The following is a 21,497-nucleotide window of genomic DNA, read 5'->3' as shown; positions in this document are numbered from 1 at the left end:
TTGTTCTCCACAATGCTCACACATCCTTGGTGGAAAATATAATAGTGTGTGTGTGTGTGTGTGTGCGTGCGCGTGCGTGTGTGTGTGTGTGTGTATGTGTGTTTTCCCTTTTCCCAGGAAGGATTACTTGAACATCCTCCCACTCTTCCACTAATGGTATGCTGCTACAACAATATGTTCTCATTAGCCGTTGTTTGGTTCCTAACAATAGCAGAAAAAGAAAATCCATCTCAGCTAGAAATTGCAAAAGACAAAAAAAGAAAAGAAAAAAGGAAGGTGGGGGAAGAAATTCACGTCTCAAGTAGGATGGGTGGGTTAGGGATTACGGATTTGTATTTGTGTGCTCCTTTCATAAGGTCTGCATCTTTGCTATCATTGTATTTTGTTGAGATGTAAATATGGTCCAGGGTTCAAACTGAGACCTTGCCTAAAAGATTCAGTTCCTAACATGTAAGATGGAAATGCAAAACTGCAGACCTCAGGGCCAAATCTAGCTTTCTGGAATCCCAATACGCCCTTCCATGGTTCCCCAAAAAACCACACACCCTTCCCCTGTCAACACATCTTTATCCTGGCCAGTCATCATCCCTATTCTGAACTGGGTGAGTTGTCAAATCTCCCCATTCCTGAATGTCCCTAGGAAGGATCCAAATCGCCTTCCCATGCATTCCAAGAACTTTTGAGGTGGGCAGGCATGATATACTCCCATCAAAGCCCTAATTCTGAGAGAGAGAGAGAGAGAGAGAGAGAGAGAGAGAGAGAGAGAGAGAGAGAGAGAGAGAGATCTGCCATGCAAGGAAGGATCCTGATTGGACCAGGATTCACCCTCATGGGGAGGTGCTCTTAAGTGCATACCAAAATGCCTGGACAACTGGGCTTGGATGCCTGGTATGTTGGAGGATAGGGTGACCATATGAAAAGGAGGACAGGGCTCCGGTATCTTTTACAGTTGCATAGAAAAGGGAATTTCAGCAGGTGTCATTTGTATATATGGAGAACCTGGTGAAATTCCCTCTTCATCACAACATTTAAAGCTGCAGGAGCTATACTAGAGTGACCAAATTTAAAAGAGGGCAGGGCAAATTTAAAAGAGGGCAGAATATGTGCACTCTTGCATATATTCCCCATATATAAGAGCATTGTGTGGCACAGAGCGGTAAAGCAGCAGTTTCTGCAGCTGAAACTCTCCCCACGGCCTGAGTTCGATCCCAGCGGAAGCTGGTTTCAGGCAGCCAGCTTGGTTCGACTCAGCCTTCCATCCTCCCGAGGTCGGTAAAATGAGTACCCAGTTAGCTGGGGAAAAGATAATAATGGCCGGGGAAAACAACGGCAAACCACCCCGCTATAAGGCCTGCCAAGAAAACGTCAGCGAAAGCTGGTGTCCCTCCAAGAGTCAGTAATGACTCAGTGCTTGCACGAGAGGTTCCTTTCCTTTCCTTCCCCATATATACAAATGACACCTGCTGACATTCCTTTTCAATACAACTGTTAAAGGTACAGGAGCCCAGTCCTCCTCTTCATGTGGTCACCCTATTGGAGGAGGGAGTGGGCCCAGTACACATGGTCATGAAAATCCTCCTAGTCCTATCACTAAATGCTTAAGAACATTGAGCAGATCCCTGCTTAGTGATTTCATATATATCACTTTTATTTAAAAAATTTGTTCCCCATCTTTCCTCAATGGACTCATTGCAACTCTCCCAATTTTTTTTTAGAAAACATCTGAAAACTTTTAAAGAATAAATACATACATAAATAAATCCATGTGCTCTTAAGGAATTATCCACTGTTGGTCACTTTGGGGGCATATATTTCCCTGTCACTTTCACATCTGATTGGGTGATAAGTGGTGCACTATATAAAGAAAATTATCAGTACAACGTTACAATTATTCTTAGTCAATGCTGCAGGTTTGAATACCGAGTGGAGATAAATAAACAGTAAATAAACAAACACAAAAATAATGAATGTTATTTTCATTGCATCACTGAATTGGCATTTCCCACTAATCACAGACCACAGTAAGGACAGAACAGAAGTCTTTTGAAACAATGCAGCATGTGGGAAAACAGTACATGAAAATTATAATTTTCTTCTGAGAGGAACAAGCTTTAAAAGGCCCATTAAAATATAATTACTGCCCAGGATGTAATGTCATGAACAACTACAAAAGCTTGGCATGAAATCAAGCTTTGCATTGATTGCTGATTATAGGAATACATATATTATATATAATAAGCCAGAGGACCCCTGATAACAGTTCAGAGACATCAGAAATAGGATGTTTGGAGTGCAGAAAAGTCTGCAATGAAAGGGTTGTTGGTGCACACAGATAAATTTCAGAGCCAATAAATCCAGTCTTCTTGAATAGCTAAGTTCCAATCTGCACAATAGTTTAGGACAGAGGTGGACTCCACAAAAACTTTTTAATAAGGGTTTGTATAATTCACATAATGGTTGGAGATCCAATGTGCCTAATGTTTCTTTTATTCATATGTTTTGGCAATGCCCTATAGTTGCCCCCTTTTGGGGAGGAGGTCATAATATGGATAAACTTCATATTGGAACAGTCTTTAATATTAAATGATGTGCTATTAAAAGTTGTAAACTATTTACCTGGAAATGGTCAGTGCAAATGGATTTTCCAAGCCCTTATGACAGCCAAAAGACTGATATTACAACATTGGAAGGATAAATCTTTACCTCCCATAATGCAATGGATTGAGGACCTAACAATGATATCAACATTTGAACAGGTGAGAGCTTCGGCTATGGGGTGGTATATAATTATTTATTTATTTTATTTCATTTATATACCGCCCCACAGCCAAAGCTCTCTGGGCGGTTTACAACATTAAAAATAGTAAACATTAAAAGTATACATTTTTAAAACAAAACAAAACATAAAAACAGTATAAAAACAGTATCCATTTAAAAACAACAATTCTGGGGTCCATTAAAAACAAACTTAACGTTGTTAAATGCTGTTAAAATGCCTGGAAGAAGAGAAAAGTCTTGACCTGGTGCCGAAAAGATAACAACGTTGGCGCCAGGCGAGCCTCATCGGGGAGATCATTCCACAGTTGGGGGGGGCATCACGGAAAAGGCCCTCTCCCTTGTTGCCATCCTCCGAGCTTCCCTCAGAGTAGGCACTCGGAAGAGGACCTTAGAAGTTGAGCGCAGTGTATGGGTAGGTTCATGTCGGGAGAGGCGTTCCATCAGGTATTGTGGTCCCAAGCCATGTAGGGCTTTATAGGTTAAGACCAGCACCTTGAATTGGGCTCGGAAACATATAGGCAGCCAATGCAAGCGGCCAGAATCGGTGTTACATGCTCAAATCACTTTCACATCTGTGTTACATGTGTCACAATGAATGGACATTCGGTCTGCTTTTCTTGAAATGTATTCACACCCTTTGTAAAGAATGTTGTACTTGATGAAATATTGATATTTCTATGCATGTTATCCTCTGTTCTTTGTTCTTTTCTTTTTTTTCCCCTTTTCATAATTTGTTTTCTGTTTTGTTTTGTTAAATTCTCAATAAAATGGGGGGAAAAACAAGATTAACAAAATAGACAGAGGTGGACAAAAACATTGCAATCAATACAGTATGAAACTTGGCGAGGTAGTCCAAGGGATGGACTCATACGCCTGTTCCTACATCTTGCTGTGGGGCAGGCCCCCAGAGGGGAATTGAATGGGCAGTCCCCTCCTCCATGGGTCTGTAGGGCTACGCCATAGCAGGGGTCATGTCTAGGGGTGCCAGCATCTGCAGAGTTTTTCAAAGGGTTGAGACTGTATTTAGCCCTAAGATACTAGAAATTATATGTAAACTCACACACCTTGTAGGAAGCCCCATTGAATTCAATGGGAGGTACTTCAGAGTAAGCATATATTGGATTGCACTGTTAGTCACTTTAGATGCCAACAATAATAACTATTGTCATACATGCTTACCTCCCTAGATAAACTATTAAAGATTAAATAAATAAATTGCATTTACTTTCTAACACATCTTTGAAAACTCAGATTCAAAATGGTTAATTAGCATCAATAAACCTAAATCCACGGAGTCAGCACAAGACAGATTCAATAACGTTCAATCTCAGAGAATATGATGCTTCAAAGGAAAAGCATTCTAGCTTCCTGTCAATGAATTAATGCAGTCCACCTTCTGTTTCTTTTTCCATAGACAAAAGCAAGTCTCTTTGTACCTTGAAATTGAGTTTCCACAATAGCTAGGTATATTGCCCAATGGTCTCATCCCCTCTTGTTCCTCCCTCCATTCTGCCCCCTAAGTGCAATAACAAAATGTGCTTTGGAGAATGCACCACCTTGGCAGCCAATGGCGCTGTTATAATACAGAAACTACACATCACTATGAAGCTAGGAGACAGGATGTTTCTGTGTTTTCTAACAGCCACTCCCACCTATGGTGAATGGGGGCATCCAGTGTGCTGGAGCCAGAAGAAAATTTAAAACAGGGATGGGGAAAAAATATGTTCAGTTGGTATTTTAATGCAAAGACTCCGAACAAGTTTCGTAATGGAGAATTGGAGATTTCGTTCTTGTATATGTACTGATCCAGTTCCCCACTCGCGAGTTCTTAATGTATGTTAATGTGAGGCCTTAGCTAGACTTAAGGTTTATCCTGGAATCATCCCGGGGTCATCCCTGTTCATGTAAATGACACACAGGATATCCTGGGAGCAGGCAGGGACGACCCCGGGACGATCCCGGGATAAACCTTAGGTCTAGCTAAGGCCTGATATTTATATTTATATTCCACTTGTGTTCATTATTTTTATTTTACCTTAAATTATCCATTTTAACTTATTTATTTTAGCTTACCTTTTTACTTGTTTTTATTATGTTGAATTGTGATGGCTTATCGCTTTTATCAATAAAGATTTCATTCATTCATTCAATGCAAAATTCGACGATTTTGCCATTTCAAAGCACAACGAGATCAGAAATGCAATTATCCTTGGAAATCCACAACTCTCCAAATTTTGCAAGAAAATCCATATATATATATATATAAGATAGTGTAAATAACATTTTTTAAAAAATCAATATAGGAAAATTGCTTGTTAAAAAATGGTGTGAATCACATAAAATTCCATAGCAAAAAATGCTATGTATTGGGAAATGTGTGCACAATTATGCTCACAACTTGTTGTTGTTTTGGTTTTTTTAAATCTCAAGGTTCATGATGAGCCATACTTGATGCTGGAGAAATTCTCAGCGTTTGGGATGAACTGAATTTCCAAGTGGAAAAATGAGAAATTGACCATTTATTTCAGTGGCAGCTCAAATGGTTCATACAAAGAAACTACTCACTTGTCCGGCAGTGTCCAAAATGTCCAAATATGCAGGTTCATCATCTATTCGTACCTGTGTTTTATAAGCATCCTCTGGATGAGGTGGAAGCATAAAAGAAAGAAAATAAATATTACGGACAGGATTTGATGTATTCGATGTAAGGCCTCATCTACACCAAGCAGGATATTGCACTATGAAAGCGGTATATAAAAGGTGGGAGCCACACCAAGCAGGATATAGCAGTATAAAAGCAGCATATGGTCTGTGTCTATGGGCCCCAACAGTTGTGGGGCCCATAGATAGTAGTAGTCGTGGGGCCCATAAAGCAGTAGTGCGGCTCCTGCCTTTTGCATACCACTTTCATACTGCAATATCCTGCTTTGTGTAGATGAGGCCTAAGCTAAAGGAGGAAACGAAACACAATTTAATCCAGTGCAATTTTACAATCTGTGACAAGAAAACAGGGATTCTGCAATCTGTGTGAATTATGCAGATTAAATAAATTCATCATTTGTCTTCCCTTGCAGAATTTCATCTGCTTCTGCTGACAGTGAAGCTGGTAGAAGCACTACACGGCACACTGACTGCAGCTTCAGCCTTTGAAGATTCAAAATCTTTCCTAGTCGCTCTGGTTTCTGAGACTCAATCAGGCATTGCCCAAACAGTTTCTGGGTTATTTCTACTTTGACAGCACGGGGCTTAAATAATCACTGACAGATCAGGAAACTTCTTTTAAACTATATGTCAGAGTGATAGGTAGAGAAACCCTTATGAGGGTCAAAGGGAAATAAGGCATGACAGATGCTGCAGTCCACTTCAGACGGCTGCAGAATTTGTTGCTTGAGCAGCCATGTGAAGCTGTCCTACAAGATGGAAGCCAGTACCTATGTAGTCTGAGGATGTCCACTGAGACAGATTGGAAAGTTCACATAAAACAACAAACAAACAACTCTAACCACAATTTTAGTATATTAGGTCATAGCTAGATGGGGCGATATCCCAAGGATTGCCCCGGGATCATCCCTGTGCGTTCACATGATGCACAGGGGATCCTGGGATCAGGGAGGGATGATCCCTCCCTTTCCCCAGGATCTTGCCCTACACTTCTAACCCGCTTTTTCCACTGTCTCAGGCTGATCCCGAGACCGCAGAACATGTGGCCAGGTATCACGGTTTGTCCCAGCTCCTCACGAGTAAACACGAGAATCCAGGAACCACAAATGGGTGGTTCTTAAGGAGCTCTGTGCCCATTGGGGGTGGGATGGGGGGAGCGAGTGAAGTATTTTTTATTTTATTTTTACCATTTTCCGCATGGGCGCTCATGCACTCTGTCTGCTTTAACAAAAAACCCGAAAATGGCGGACATGATGTTGCATGCCGTGTGCAGACCAGGGTGACGATCTCACAATCCTAAAATGGCAAGATCGTTGCTGTAACACCCCCTGGTATAGCTGAGGCCTTAGACTCCTCTGTGGTTTCAAACTTTCTAACTTCATGAACATGCATACCCTTATCTGTCCATACATTCACTGAACGTATGAAAGGGAAATGGCACCATGACAGCTAGCCATTATTGTGTTTGTTTGTTTTACTTTTTACACTACCGTTATCTTTACTGTACAGAAACAAAGGCAGACATGATGAAATAGGATTGTATAAAAGACCATTGTATAATATATACAGTACACAAAGTTCCAATAGTAAAACAGAAGTGTATATGATTCAATAGAGAATAGCATTGACTTCAACCATTTCCCATGCAGCTGTAGTCGGTCCATGCTCTCAGAGAAGGAAGGAAAGGGATTCATGAGTTTCTAAGGCCTCAGCTAGATGTGGTGGTCGGAGGGTGACAATCTCATGATTTTATGATTGCGAGATCATTACCCTCGTCTAGGGTGACCAACTGTCAAGATTTCCCCGGATTTGTCCTGGTTTTTGTTCTTTCCATGGTGTCAGGGGGGATTTTCTATAATTTTCAATAATGTCCTGGAATGACACACCTTCCCCTTTAAGGCTGCCATTAGCATGGCAGGAGGGAATGACATGCTTTCTTGAGGCACGTCATTCCCCCACCCCGAGCTCCAATTGAGGTCTTAAAGGGGAAAGTGGGTCATTCGTGGACATTATAGAAAAGGCCCCAATTGGAGTGGATGGTGGTGGTGCAGAATGAAATCCTTTCCCCTCCTCCACTCCAATCGGGTTCTTTAAGGTGGCGGGGGAATAACGTACTTTCTGCAGGACTCAGAAAGCTGCTTCCCCACACACACACTAGGTGTCCTCTTTTTTGGTTTCCCAAATATGGCCACCCTACCCTCGTCTGCATGTGGCGCACAATGTCCAGGAAGGAAAAGGACGTTGCAGCCTCCATTTTGTTTGTTTTTGTAAGGAAGATGGAGCGCACGAGCACCCGTGTGCGAAACTGTAAGGTGGTTTTTTTTTAATAATAATAATAATAATAATAATAATAATAATAATAATAATAATAATAATTTCCCCAATCCCCCACCCCACCCCTGATGGGCACAGAGCAGTTCAGTGCAGACGCCCTCACAAGGAAGCTTGCAACAATAATGACAGCTTTACCACCTCAGGGGCAAATACAGATGGCCTCAATTGTGTAGTTCTGCCCTGGAAGGCAGCTTTTCCCAGCAATTATTTGCATAGAGGGGTGAAAGAAGATACAGATAAGCGCTGTAATATGCAGATGAGTAGGGGGTGGAGGTTATCCCTTTACCTCTTCTGTTGTCCCAGTCCAGATTGGCTCTCCTGTGCTTACAGTTTGCATTGCCAAAAAAGGGTCCACGTTCGTTTCAGTAGGACGATGTATGCAACGCAAATGGGGGGGCCAAATGGGATTTCTCAGGGTCAGAATTGCAGTCAAAGGGAGGGTCTTGATTTCAATTGCTCCCCCCCCCCCCGCACTGACAATTTATGGGATGGGGCGAATTGCACTTTAAGATAGAGCTAATGCAATTAAGGTATGTACAGTTTGACACTCAGTCTATTCCTTGTAAGCTGAGTAAACTCTGGCTGTTTCTACACCTGCCTTCCCCCAGGGTCATCCCGGGAACATCCCTCTGCATCCAAATGACACACGGGGGATCCTGGGAGCAGGCAGGGGCAATTCCGTCCATTTTCCTGGGATAATCCTTAGGTGTAGAAAAGGCCTCTCTCTCTCTCTCTCTCTCTCTCTCTCTCTCTCTCTCTCTCTCTCTCTCTCTCTTTCTCTTTTAATATTCAAAATATTTTAAAAAATCCCTCATAGGGGTAGGCCACCTCCCTCCCCTGAAGCCAAGTGGAAAATAAGTGCCAGCTCATATTTGTATAGATTATTTTGCTCCATTGTATATTTCAAGCCCTGGCTCGTTATTCATATTTTCTTGTTAAGGTTAAATGGAGCTGAAGGATCGGACAATATTTATACTGCAACCAGGGCTTGAAATTATCTGCATTGTTTAATTAAACAACAACACAAGACAGGCAGCCTCTTTATGGTGACGGATAGCTTGCTTCAGTTGCACAGTGAGCTGTGAGGCGAGGAGAACGCCCCCCTCCCGTGCGACAGAGAGAGAGAGAGAGAGAGAGAGAGAGAGAGCTCTTGCAACCATGTGCCTGGGAAAGAATATTTTCATTTATCAGCATAACCATATGTCAGGCCAGGTCCTATGATATGATCTGGCAAGGCCTCTCGACAACTAAGAGCTGTTATTGGAGCGGCCTGATAGAGGACGTTGGTAGTCATTGAAGTTGCTGGATTTAGAAGGTCTACAAAAAGCACTGTGAAATAACGTCATTGCTCAGTGAGGGGCCATAGCAGAGGAGGAATGCATCTGCATTGAATAAGATTCTGGCTGGACATCAGGAAAAACTTCCTGACTGTTAGAGCAGTACGACAATGGAACCAGTTACCTAGGGAGGTTGTGGGCTCTCCCATGCTAGAGGCATTCAAGAGGCAGCTGGACAACCATCTGTCAGGGGATGCTTTAGGGTGGATTCCTGCATTGAGCAGGGGGTTGGACTCGATGGCCTTATAGGCCCCTTCCGACTCTACTATTCTATGATTCTATGAACTGCCTGATTTCAATTCCACACAGTTCCCATTTAGAGGATCTCAGATAATGTTTAGGGATGGATGAATCTGTCATTGTTTGTTTGTGTGTATCTCCTACCTTTGCATTTTTAAATTTTTCCAATCTTAACATTGGTTTATTTCAAAATCTGGGATTTTTTTCCCAAACTTAAGTGTGGGTTATCGTAAACGTGGAGGTGTTTTTTGCTTCCTAACACACCTGCCTTTTTGTAGGCATGTTTGCCTAAGACACCCATTTTTCAAGTCATTTTCCTCCCCTAATGTATTTTTGAATTCTAGTTTCTCAAATTTACACCCATTTTTTTATTATTAGAGAACTCCTTTGTAACAATTGGATGAGTACAAATTTTGAAAGAAAACTGAACATCGACACCCCGCGTCTCCCCATCACTGCCACTGTCCGCCTGCACTCATCAGGCTACATGAGCTTATTCTGAGTCATTGATTCAGCTCAGGGAAGTGCCCAATTTCCAGAGCCTCCATTGTGCACACTGCATTAATGGTGGCCATAAAGGCCCCATTGACGCAGCAGGGGGCAAGTGCACAGTTCCGGCAGTGAGGGCGGATGGCTGTCAAATACTCAGCAGTACCTCATGAGTGCTCAAGTGCTGGTCCATGCTCATACTGCAGGCACCCAACTGGGTCTGGGGGGCAGATGCGGGGAAGTCCGTTGGACTCCTGGACTCATACGGGTGCTTGTGACATCCGTACAGAGAGGTTCAAAGGTGTGAAATTAGTTTAGCTTGCCTTAAAACGTGAACTGAACAAATTTCTTCACCTAATTGCAGGAGAAAGACCCTGAGATCTTGGACAGCTGCTGCAGGTCAGGGTGAATACTGCCAGCCCCCAAATGAGCAGAAAATCTCATTTCAAGAATGAGGCAGGTCGGCAGAACTCCCCTATGTGAGCTCCGCTCACCTGTCCCATTCCAGAAACATGTGTTCTGCTTCATTCAGAGTTGCCCTTGGAAATGCTAAATCTGCAAGTCCCTCTGTCCCCGGCTGGCAGTCCAGCACAGTGGGATACTCCACATTATTCATGTAGCACTTTTCTCTTCATATAGCCGATTCCTTTCCGCATCTGCTGCCCACCTCTTGCGGAAGGGAATCCATGCGGCTGGACTTTCCATCCTTTTCAGATGGACTGAATCAAATTAATGCCAGGTTATCCTGTACAAAATCTCTTTTTCCTCTCCAAACCACCCAGCACTGGCAATCAAGCAGGATGAAGTGGTGCCTATTATACAATATCGTTTTCGTTATTGATTTTCATTCTGCGCTCATTAGCATTCCATAGCGCAAGCTCTTGAAGATGTTGATGGAGCAAAACAGCCCGTCTTCATTTGCTCTCTGTATCTCTGCTCTTTAGCTCATACCACATTTAGCTGGTTAATTAGAATTCTCCATGCCGAGCTTTGATTAGGCACATTTTAGCATCTCTTAGGAGCTAGTGCAATGCATCTTTCCCCTTGGGGTTTCCTCCTGCAAGTGTCACATTACATAAAGGTTTGTGGAAGGTACCATGTGGAGGGGATGATGGCTCAGGGGTAGAGAACCTGCTTTGCATATGGAAAGCCCTAGAATCATTCCCTGGCAGCTTCAATGAAAGGGATCCGAGAGCTGTTGCCCATCAGAATCGAAAATAATGGGCAAGTGGTCTGCAGTGGAATAACGCATCATCAATACTTTGATTCCCATTCAGAAGACACCTTAAACCATGGCTTTAACCACAGTGGTTAAGCTAGAAAGCCAGGCTGTGTTCAGAAGACACCTTAAACCATGGCTTTAACCATGGTGAGTAAAGCAAAAAGCCTTATTCACTGTAGTTAAAGCCATGGTTGAAGGTGTCTTCTGAACACGGCCTGGCTTTCTGGCTTTACCACTGTGGTTAAAGCCATGGTTTAAGGTGTCTTCTGAATGGGTCCTTTGTGTGGATGAAAAGCACTGCTTCCATGCATCCTGCGCTGCTGAGACTGCTGATCAGTGGGGTAAATGACTGAAAGTTTCACCTGGGTTACTAGAATAGAATATTTATTTCTTACCCGCCTCTCCCTCTGGATCGAGGCAGGGAACAACATTAAATACAAAATCATCATGAAATGCACATTATGGTCCATACTTTACACAGCAAATGAGATGATGCTTATGAATCAACCTGACAAAAAGTTCAGCTGCTTACTGTATGTCTGGAAAACTTCTCATTTTGGGGCAAAACCAGTCCCTCTTACTGTATCACCAGTACAGTATCATCAGTCTGGGTATGTTCTCATTGATGGGCATCCATACCAGTAGGGGTGTCAAGGGAATCTCTTGCCTTCTTTTCTTTTTCTCTTTCTCTCTCAATCACTCCTTTATCTTACTGTATCTCTCCACTCACAGCCTCTAGCCTTACTATTTCTCTCCTCACACCTCTTTCTCTCACTGTTTCTCCCACCTCCTGCTCTTTCTCTGCCATTTACCCCCATTCCCCTTGATATTGGGGACCCCTGGCCTAGATGCTCAGCTATACGGACCATGATCATACTGGCTTCCCTGCACAGCTTCTTCTGCTACGACAGAGTCCAAGCTAGAGCTGGGCACAAATGGCCCATTGCTATTACCCAGCAGAGAAATTATGGGGATAATTTCACTGAGTTTCTTGGGGGTTGGAATAAGAAGATATTCTCAAACAGTTTCTCACAGGTAGGACTGACCATTTGTAGCCCAGGGCTTTCTTTTGGTTTGCTTTTGTGCTGCCACGTCAAGGGGTTGTCTTCACAGTGCCGAGTTGGTGCCACTTGTCCACCACTCTGCCGCTAAGATCATCTTCTTGGCCCGCCGCTCTGACCATGTCACTCCACTTCTGAAATCTCTTCATTGGCTTCCAATTCACTCCAGAATCCAATATAAACTTCTCCTGCTGACCTTCAAAGCTCTTCACGGCCTAGCTCCTGCCTATCTCTCCTCTCTCATCTCAAACTATCGCCCCGCTCGTGCTCTCCGCTCCTCTGATGCCATGCTTCTCGCCTGCCCAAGGACCGCCACTTCCCTTACTCGGCTCCGTCCTTTTTCTTCTGCTGCCCCTTACGCCTGGAACGCTCTTCCAGAACACTTGAGAACTACAAACTCAATCACTGCTTTTAAAACTCAGCTAAAAACTTTTCTTTTCCCTATAGCCTTCAAATATTGAGTTTGTTCTGACTCTATACTGTTAGCTTCACCCTACCCGGTGCCTGTTTACACTTCCCTGTGCCTGTTTGCATTCTCCTTCCCTCTTTATTGTTTACTACAACTTATTAGATTGTAAGCCTATGCGGCAGGGTCTTGCTATTTACTGTGTTATCTGTACAGCACCATGTACATTGATGGTGCTATATAAATAAATAAATAATAATAATAATAATAATAATAATAATAATAATAATAATAATAATAACAACAACTTTGGGTCCAAACCCTGCACTATTGCTGGTGGGCCATGGAGGCAAGTTGTCCCTACAAGGGAAGGCAGTGCAGGCTTTCCAGTGGTCATTAGACTCCCCAGGCCTGCCCTTGCCCCCTGGCCTTCCCGCAGCTTCCGGAAACCAATAGGAGGACACTTTCCACCCCAGAATGCCCCCAGAGTGTCTCCAAACAAGGATAGACCTGGCGGAAGAGCCAGGCTGACTTTGCTCCAGCTGGAAAAAGTCAGGATAAGTCCCTGACTTTTCAGCCATGCAACTTCACTTCTTTTCCCCCAGGGTGGCTTCGAATCTGCAGCTGCGTCCTATAACTGATGTAGCACGGATTCGGAGCCATCCTATGACAAAGATGACGTCAAGACAGCCCCCAAGTAGCTACAACATCAACTATGCCGCCTTGAGGCCCAAAATTGGCCAAAAGGCGGGATATCAATAAATACAACAACAACAACAACAACAACAATATATTGGCATCCTGGCCGCCATTTTGCATTCTTCACACTACCCTAAACCTAACATCTATTCAGAGCATTGGAGGCAAGGTAGAGGGAAGACACACACCACCAAAATAAAAGGATGAAGAAAATTTTGAGAAAATTCTTCAAAGTGCCCTTTTATTGTGCCCCCCCAAAAAAACCCACCTCAGAACTTTTCTGAGGAAAAAATATCTATTGATTCCCCCCCCTCCCGGCTCTAGAGTTTGGCACATTCCTCAGGGCATTCCAAATGTTAAATTTCCAAGAGTGCTCTCTCTCTCTCTCTCTCTCTCTCTCTCTCTCTCTCTGTGTGTGTGTGTGTGTGTGTGTGTGTGTTTTTCTTTCTTTCTATTACACTTTCACCCATTGCTCTGCAGCTCATGCCACAAGGCTACCAGTGTTTCCTGAACAGAAAAAGCCCTGTGGGCTTACCTTGTGATGCCTTCTCCTGGGCTTTAATTCAAATATGGGAAGGCAAGGAGGCCACAGATTGTACAGTGGAAGACAGGAGTTTTGTACACCTTCTTTGGCAACCTCATGAATAAAGAACGCCAAGGCAATGTGGTGTAGTGGTCAGAGGTTTGGACTGGGAGTTGGTTAAATCCAGGTTCTAGTCCCCACTCAGCCATGAAGTTCATGGGTGACTTTGGGCCAGTCCCAGATTCTCAGCCCAACCTACCTCACAGGGTTGTTGTGAGGATAAAATGGAGAGGAGGAGGATTAGGTATGCCACCTTGTGTTCACTGGAGGGAAAAAGGTGGGATATCAATGCAATAAATGAATAAAAATAAATAAATAACCAATGATTTTTTTTTTCCAGAAACGATCTTCTCCTTTGAATTTCATTTTGAAATTTCTTTTTTTTATCAAACTGAATGAGAATGGTAAAAAAAAATGTGGGATAAATTTTATTTTATTTCATTTCAAATTATTACGTCTTGCAAACCACCTTGAGGAGGCTTTGCCTCAAAAAGTGACGACATTCAGCTCCATTTCCCTATTATATCTGAATCAGGAGAGCCTGTGCACGACCTGGATCAGTGCTTAGCTAGAGCGGTGGGCTGGATGAGGACCGAAAATCTAAACTGCATATTGATAAAACAGGGGCACTGTGATTAAGTGGTTCCTGAGTTCAGAGATTGAGGGGGTTCACCTGTTCTGGGTGTGGTTACAGTTTGGGGGTGCTCCTAGATCCGTCATTGTCATTAAAAGACCAAGTGTTCTGTGTCATGGAGATCCTTTACCAACTAGGGCTGGTACATAAACCCTGTCCATTCCTACGCACGGAAAATGTAACCACTGTGTTCCATGCATTGGTCACTTGGAGAATGGACTACTGCAATCGTCTATATGTGGGTCTGCCCTTGAGGCTGGATTGGAAAAAAACAGTTAGTGTAGAATACGGCAGCAAGGCTGTTGAATGGAGCGCCTTGCCATGTGAACATAATAACTGTGCTGCAAATGTTGCATTGGTTCCAGTTTGCTACTGAGCTGGGTTCAAGGCATTATTATTATTATTACTGACATATAAAACTCTAAACAACTTAGGAGGAAGTTAATATTGACTTCCCCTATACAGATTCATTAGGTTCAGCACCTTGCCTGGCTCTCTTAGGCCATAGCTGGACAGGGTTTTATCTCGGGATCGTCCCTGTGCATTCACATGACACACAGGGCATCCCGGGATCAGGGAGGGATTATCCCTCCCTTGTCCAGGGATATGGCCATACAGTTTAGGCCCGCTTTTTCTGCAGTCTCAGGATGATCCCCGAGATCGCGGAAAGTGTGGCCCACTGTCACGGTTTATCCCGGCTCCTCGTGAGTAACCACAAGGAGCCGGAAGGATGGGACACCTTTTGTGCACGAGCTCTCATGCGCTCCTTATTCTTTTTTTAAAAAATGGCGGGCACGACATCCTCTCCCTCTGAGGTCATAGCGCACTGCGTATAAACAGAGGGGGAGATCTCATGATAAAAATATCATGAGATCTTCACCCCTCTGTCATGCTGGACCAGTAGGTCTAGCTGAGGCCTTTGAGTTTGGGATGGTTCTGACTGAAACCCAGAGAGGATGTAAAGCCCCACCAAAGTCAGAGCCACCAGCCTCCACTGTCCAAGAGGCTGTTTTTGACCCAGGGGCTGGATGTTCACCATCCCTGCTTTAGGGGCTTTAGGGTGGTGAACTTTAAATACAGAAAATGTCCAGATCTGTCTTAATTTAAGAGAGCCAGCCTCTGATAATTTCCAATAACCTTTTACTATTTATTGCAATGTATGTTGACCATTAAACCAATTGATCCTCATTACTGCTATGGCAACTATATAAATGCAAATCAGGCTTGGAAGGGGAATGTCTTTCTTTCCGCTATCTACATAGCTTTGTACTTGCATTTACTGCTCAACTGCTCAGACGTTAATTCCCTTTGAAAAGCAAATTGTACCATTGGATATTATATTAAAATTAATTAAGTTCTTGAAATTCAATAGGTGCCACACACAGCTGAAGTGCTTAAATCCCTGATAAGGAAACAATACACATGCAAATAAAAAAACAATTTACCAAGCAGTATCCAGAGTAATAATACTAATAAAATACTGACACTGCTCTATTGTAAAGGCCTGCCTCTGACATACACTACTTTCAGATTTGCTTTGGGCATACTCCATTTCAGCAGGTCTTACAAGACATTCCCAGTGGTGTTTTCCTTCTAAACATATCAAACAGATTTTGCCCTTTGAAATTCTTCTGGCAGGTTTCAGTTATTTAAGGTAAGCTGGGGTACTGTGAATGGTCTATCACCTGACAAGTGAACGGCCGGATACCTAAACTAGAACTGTCCCTTGATAGCTAAGAATCTCTCTCCAGCCTTTCAAATGTAATACCCTTTAGAATTCGGGAAGGTGACATTCTGACAGTTGTTATGGGTGTGAGAAGGCAGAAAAAAAAATCTGATCTCACTCTTGTATCTTGTTTATTTATTTATTTATTTATTTACTTATTATTAATTACATTTCTATACTGCCCAATAGCCAGAGCTCTCTGGGCGGTTCACAAAAATTAAAAACATTCAAAATATAAAACAACAGTATAAAACCATACTATAAAATACAATATAAAAGCTCAACCAGATAAAAACAGGAGCAATGCAAAATTACAAATTTAAAACACCAAGTTAAAATTTATTTATAGACTGTTAAAATGCTGGGAGAATAAAAAGGTCTTCACCTGGCGTCTAAAAGCATATAATGTAGGTGCCAAGCGAACCTCCTTAGGGAGCTCATTCCACAGCTGGGGTGCCATAGCAGAGAAGGCCCTCCTCCTGGTAGCCACCTGCCTCACTTCCTTTGGCAGGGGCTCCCGGAGAAGGACCCCTGAGGATGACCTTAGGGTCAGGGCAGGTACATATGGGAGGAGGCGTTCCTTCAGCTAGCCTGGTCCCAAGCCATTTAGGGCTTTAAATGTTAATACCAGCACTTTGAATTGGTCCCGGACCTGGACTGGCAGCCAATGAAGCTGGAAAAGGACTGGAGTGATGTGATCTCATCGGCCAGTCCCTGTTAGTAAATGTGCTGCCCTTTTTTGTACCTGTTGATGTTTCCAGACCATTTTCAAAGGCAGCCCCACGTATAACACATTGCAGTAATCCAAATGAGAGGTTATCAGAGCATGGATAACTGTAGCTAGGCTATCTCTGTCCAGGGCATAGTTGGTATATCAGCCTAAGCTGATAAAAGGTGCTCTTTGCCACTGAGTTCACCTGTGCCTCAAGCGACAGTTCTGGATCCAAGAGCATCCCCCAAACTACAGACCCGATCCTTTAGGGAGAGTGCAACCCCGTCCAGGACAGGGCAAACATCACCTCGCCGGACAGATGAATCACCCACTAACAGTTCCTCCGTCTTGGCTGGATTGAGTCTCAGTTTATTAGCCCTCATCCAGTCCATCCAGGCACTGGTTCAGAACTGGTTTGCTGAACTTGAACTACTGATTCTGCCTCCATACAGCTATTGATAACATGATAATATTATTAACATGGTAGGGATGCAAATACAGCTAGGCATGGTGGGGATTTTTGCTTTGTCCACATTTTTATGTTATCTGACCTATTGCTAACCTCTCAGACTAATATGTGGATCAGATGTCAACCATCCTTTGGCTTGTGCACTGCTCCAAATTTCACAATGTACTTCTCCGCTCAAAAGTACATACAAAAATAAATGATTAGTTGCGTGCCAAAAACATGCATGCATTAGGCAAGCTTGCGTACAAAATGTGTACGCTATGAGAAATTGCTTGTGGGGAATGTGGAGTGTGGGAAATAACGAGGTGGACACAAGATTGGGATTTAAATAGGGCCACATTTATTAATAGATCTGCAGAAAGGGAAAACCTAAGCTGGCGTCTTCTCTAATCCGGCCTAGTGCCATGGTTTTATTGGGTGAGACATTCACAGCCTGATAGTGGCGCCTCAGTGTTTGACATCTCCCAGGCTTCCGCTTTTGGGGTAGGGAGGCCTTCCATGTCAACCACTCTTCGTGCCTTGGGGCTCTGAGTGGGTGAGAAAGGTTGGCCTTAAAGGTAACCCTTTTCACCTCCAGCTGGGCCAAGGGGCTCACAGCTGGGGAGCCTCAGGCATTACCGATCACCGCAACAGGGCCTCTGAATGCTCACCGACCCTAACCCGCTCAAGATGCCCGCACATACCTGCTTATCAGCAAATGTGACCAAATTGTTAGAAGAAAATAATTCAACCTAATTATTTCTCTTCGCCTGTCTTACAGTGTGAAGTAGGTGGAAAAATTCATAACCAATGAAAGATTATGAGCAAAAAAATCTTACTTCCCCCACCCCCAAAGGATGACCAGCAAGCTCACACTACCTACAGGGAGGGAGCCATGCTTCAAGGAGGAGGAGGAGGAGGAGAGGGGTGAGAGCCAATATGGACTCAATTCTCCTTCCCCTGTCCATTGGCACCATGGAATGTCCACCAATGGTGTGCCTCCATGCCTCGTTCCCACCCCCACGCACAATAGCCTCACCATGCCCAGGCTATGCCGGGCATGGAGATAAGGCAGATGTAAAAAGAAATGCAAATATTTGCTTTTTTTTAAAAAAAATGAGGACTTATGAAGATCTTGAATGGAAAAGATTTAAGGTGGAACAGACGTGAAACTGGACAGAGTCTGGAAATAGATGTATTTGTTCATCTCTTTATACAGCCTCCTTGCACAATAATGTCGCTGTTCCTGAATACATCTCTCTCATGGAAGGAGGGAGGTAATTTTAAGGTGGTGGTGGTGGTGGTGGTGATGGTAAACTCACCACTACTCCCCTGGCTCCTCATTGCTGTTGGCTGTCGTGTTTATTTCCCTACAACATCCCGGAACAACATGACTTCACAACATAATGCAATTCCAAGTGGCATTCCCGGGTGAAAATACCAGTTGCTTCTGTCAGCCAACTAAAATGCTGGCCACCCAAAGCAGTATGCTTTTTTTTTTTTTCACTAGCATGCCCTTTGGAACAACAGTACACGGTGACATAACATTGCTCGAGGGCATAGGTCATATTGGAATTTGAACATGGCAGCCAAGAACAGTGAGCGATGGCAAGGAGAGCTATGCCCCACTGAACACAAAAGTTGTTTGCTGAGAACATCCAAAGTGACTCCCACTTTCATGTCCTTTGGGGGCAGCAGAAGTGGGAGGGGGGTTTAGCCAATGCTAAATTAGGGAAGGCTGAGAATTTCATTTCAATATTTTTTTTCATTAGAAGTTATCTGTTTCCCTCTCTCTTTTTTTCATATTTGGGTTTTGTTTTTGTTTTTTTAAATGAATGTGGGGGAATCCAAAACTTAGAGATACATTCATGATGGATCAGGGATTTGAGTGCTTAGCTCTGAAAACTCTGGCGTTGAATCTTTATGCATTCAACAATACTAGTAATGCTCAATTAGGGTTTGCCACCTTATTTATGTATGTATTTTCTTTTCCTGACAGGTTCTCCATCTTTAACAGTTATATGGCAGGCCAGCCCGACATGGTCCTCTCTTTGTACCTACTGAAATTCTCCCCCATCCGCAGTGGCCAAATTTGTTTTTGCGACACCCTATCAGGGTTAAGGATGGGTAAACAAGAATTTGTGAAAACCCACTCATTTCTTCGTATTCTAGATGGAAAGAATGTGAGATTTAAGGAATCTGAATAAAGCAAAACTGAGAAATGGGTTCATGCCTACTGTATCTACATTTTGCAGTTTGAATTAGTACAGTGTCACATAATTTGCTAGCCTACACAAGGCACCTGGAGACAGTTCAGGACTGTGGAATGGAGGGGAAGGCAGCTTTAGACCTTTGTCCCCAATATGTTCACAGACAGAATCACCCCACCTGCGATTAGAATTTGGAAGAAAGCCACCCCCCTACCCCATTTATGCCACTATGAACTTCCCTCCCATTGTAAACCTTGGGGCAGTCTGTCATTCTTTCTCTCAGGGCATAGCTAGTCCAGCCGATATCCCAGGGATCGCCCCGGGGATCATCCCTGTGCATTCACATGACACACAGGGGATCCCGGGAGCAGGGAGGGATGATCCCTGCCTTGCCCCAGGATATTGGCAAAGCCTTTCCCCCCCCACTTTTCCTATGGTCTCAGGATGATCCAACATGTGGGCGGGCGTTATGGGTTGTCCCAGCTCCTCGTGAGTAACTGTGAGGAGCTGGGAGCCAGGCATGGGGAATATGGCTCCTCAGGAGCTCAGTGCCCATTGGAGGTGGGGTGGGGGGAGGGCAAGGGGTTTATTTTAAAAAAAAACGTATCATTTTCAGATGAGCACTTGTTCACTCCTTCTCCTTTAAAAAAACCAAATCCAAAATGGTGGCCGTGATGTCGTGTGCCACATGTAGACGAGGGGAACGATGTGGCAATTATAAAATCATGAGATCATCGCCCTCTGACCCCCTCGTCTAGGCATGGCCTCCGCCTAAGCTATTTAACAAGGTTGTTGTGATGACAAAATGGAGGGGAGGGGAAGTTATGTATGTTACTTGGGGGAAGGGTATGATAAAAAATGTAGATAATCTTCGGTTGGTTTGCCAGCTATGGCCTCTCCTGGACAGGGATAGCTTGACCACGGTGGTACAGGCATTGGTAACCTCAAGACTGGATTACTGCAATGCGCTCTATGTGGGGCTGCCCTTGAAGCTGCTCCGGAAGCTGGAGCTAGTGCAGAATGCTGCAGCTCGGCTGTTGTCTGGAGCTGCCCCTTTCCAGCATGGAACTCCTCTGCTGAGGGAACTGCACTGGCTGCCTATTCGCTACCGGGCCAAGTTGAAGGTTCTTGTACTTGTGTACAAAGCCCTAAACAACTTGGCCCAGGATACCTGAGAGAGCGCCTTCTCCCTTACCAAGCTGCCCAGTCACTGAGGTCATCCGAGGGCCTGCTCCTGGTGGTTCCACCTAGATCCATCCTCCGATTGGAATCCACCAGGGGAAGAGCCTTCAGCGTGGTGGCCCCCCTCCTGTGGAATTCCCTGCCTCTGGAGGTCAGGCAGGCACCAACCTTGGTGCTATATAAATAAATAATAATAATAATAATCTTTTTGGTGCCTCTTGAAAACATCTTTATTCTAAGAAGCCTTTCTTTACCATGCAGCCTTGGATTACTGTTATTGCTTCTTTTAAATTTTGTTTTAACTGTTTTTATTCTGTTTTTTTTTTCTTTTTTCATTTTACCTTGTACACCGCTCCGAAATTTTTCAATGGGGAGCGGTATATAAATATTCTAAATAAATAAATAAATAAATAAAAGATAGTAGATCTGCGGAAACCGGATTCCTTGCAGGGAACTCACTGGCTGGATTAAGACATATCAATCCATTGAAGGAGATGGGAGGTGGAGGTGTCTTTTCACATTCAAGGCAACACCATATGGACACATGAAAAGGACTTTTTGAGTTTGCACACCATTTAACATATTTAATCTAAATCAGTAGAATAAACCGAGACTTTGATGGCTAGAGATTTGGTTGTTGATTGTCTGGATTCTTGGGGTGGGGGCATAATTTGATTGTGTTTTGTTTTCGTTTTGTAATTGAACGGCTGTTTTAAATTCTGTTTGTCTGTTCCTGTTTGTCAGCTACATTGCTCTTTTCAATTATTATCTGGTG

At 43.6% G+C, this 21,497-nt stretch overlaps 1 protein-coding gene across 1 annotated transcript in view; it reads right to left on the bottom strand.

The window, feature by feature from the left end:
- Window positions 1-21,497, bottom strand: part of RIT2 (Ras like without CAAX 2) — a 274,138-nt gene that overhangs the window by 142,222 nt on the left and 110,419 nt on the right. The window contains exon 3 of the mRNA XM_063128711.1: window positions 5,344-5,417. Within this exon, the coding sequence (XP_062984781.1) occupies window positions 5,344-5,417 (74 nt within the window). The remainder of the gene's footprint in view (window positions 1-5,343; window positions 5,418-21,497) is intronic.

Source organism: Elgaria multicarinata, chromosome 6 (assembly GCF_023053635.1).
Source record: "Elgaria multicarinata webbii isolate HBS135686 ecotype San Diego chromosome 6, rElgMul1.1.pri, whole genome shotgun sequence".
Lineage (NCBI taxonomy): Eukaryota > Metazoa > Chordata > Lepidosauria > Squamata > Anguidae > Elgaria > Elgaria multicarinata.
This window is presented reverse-complemented; position numbering and strand designations above follow the sequence as displayed.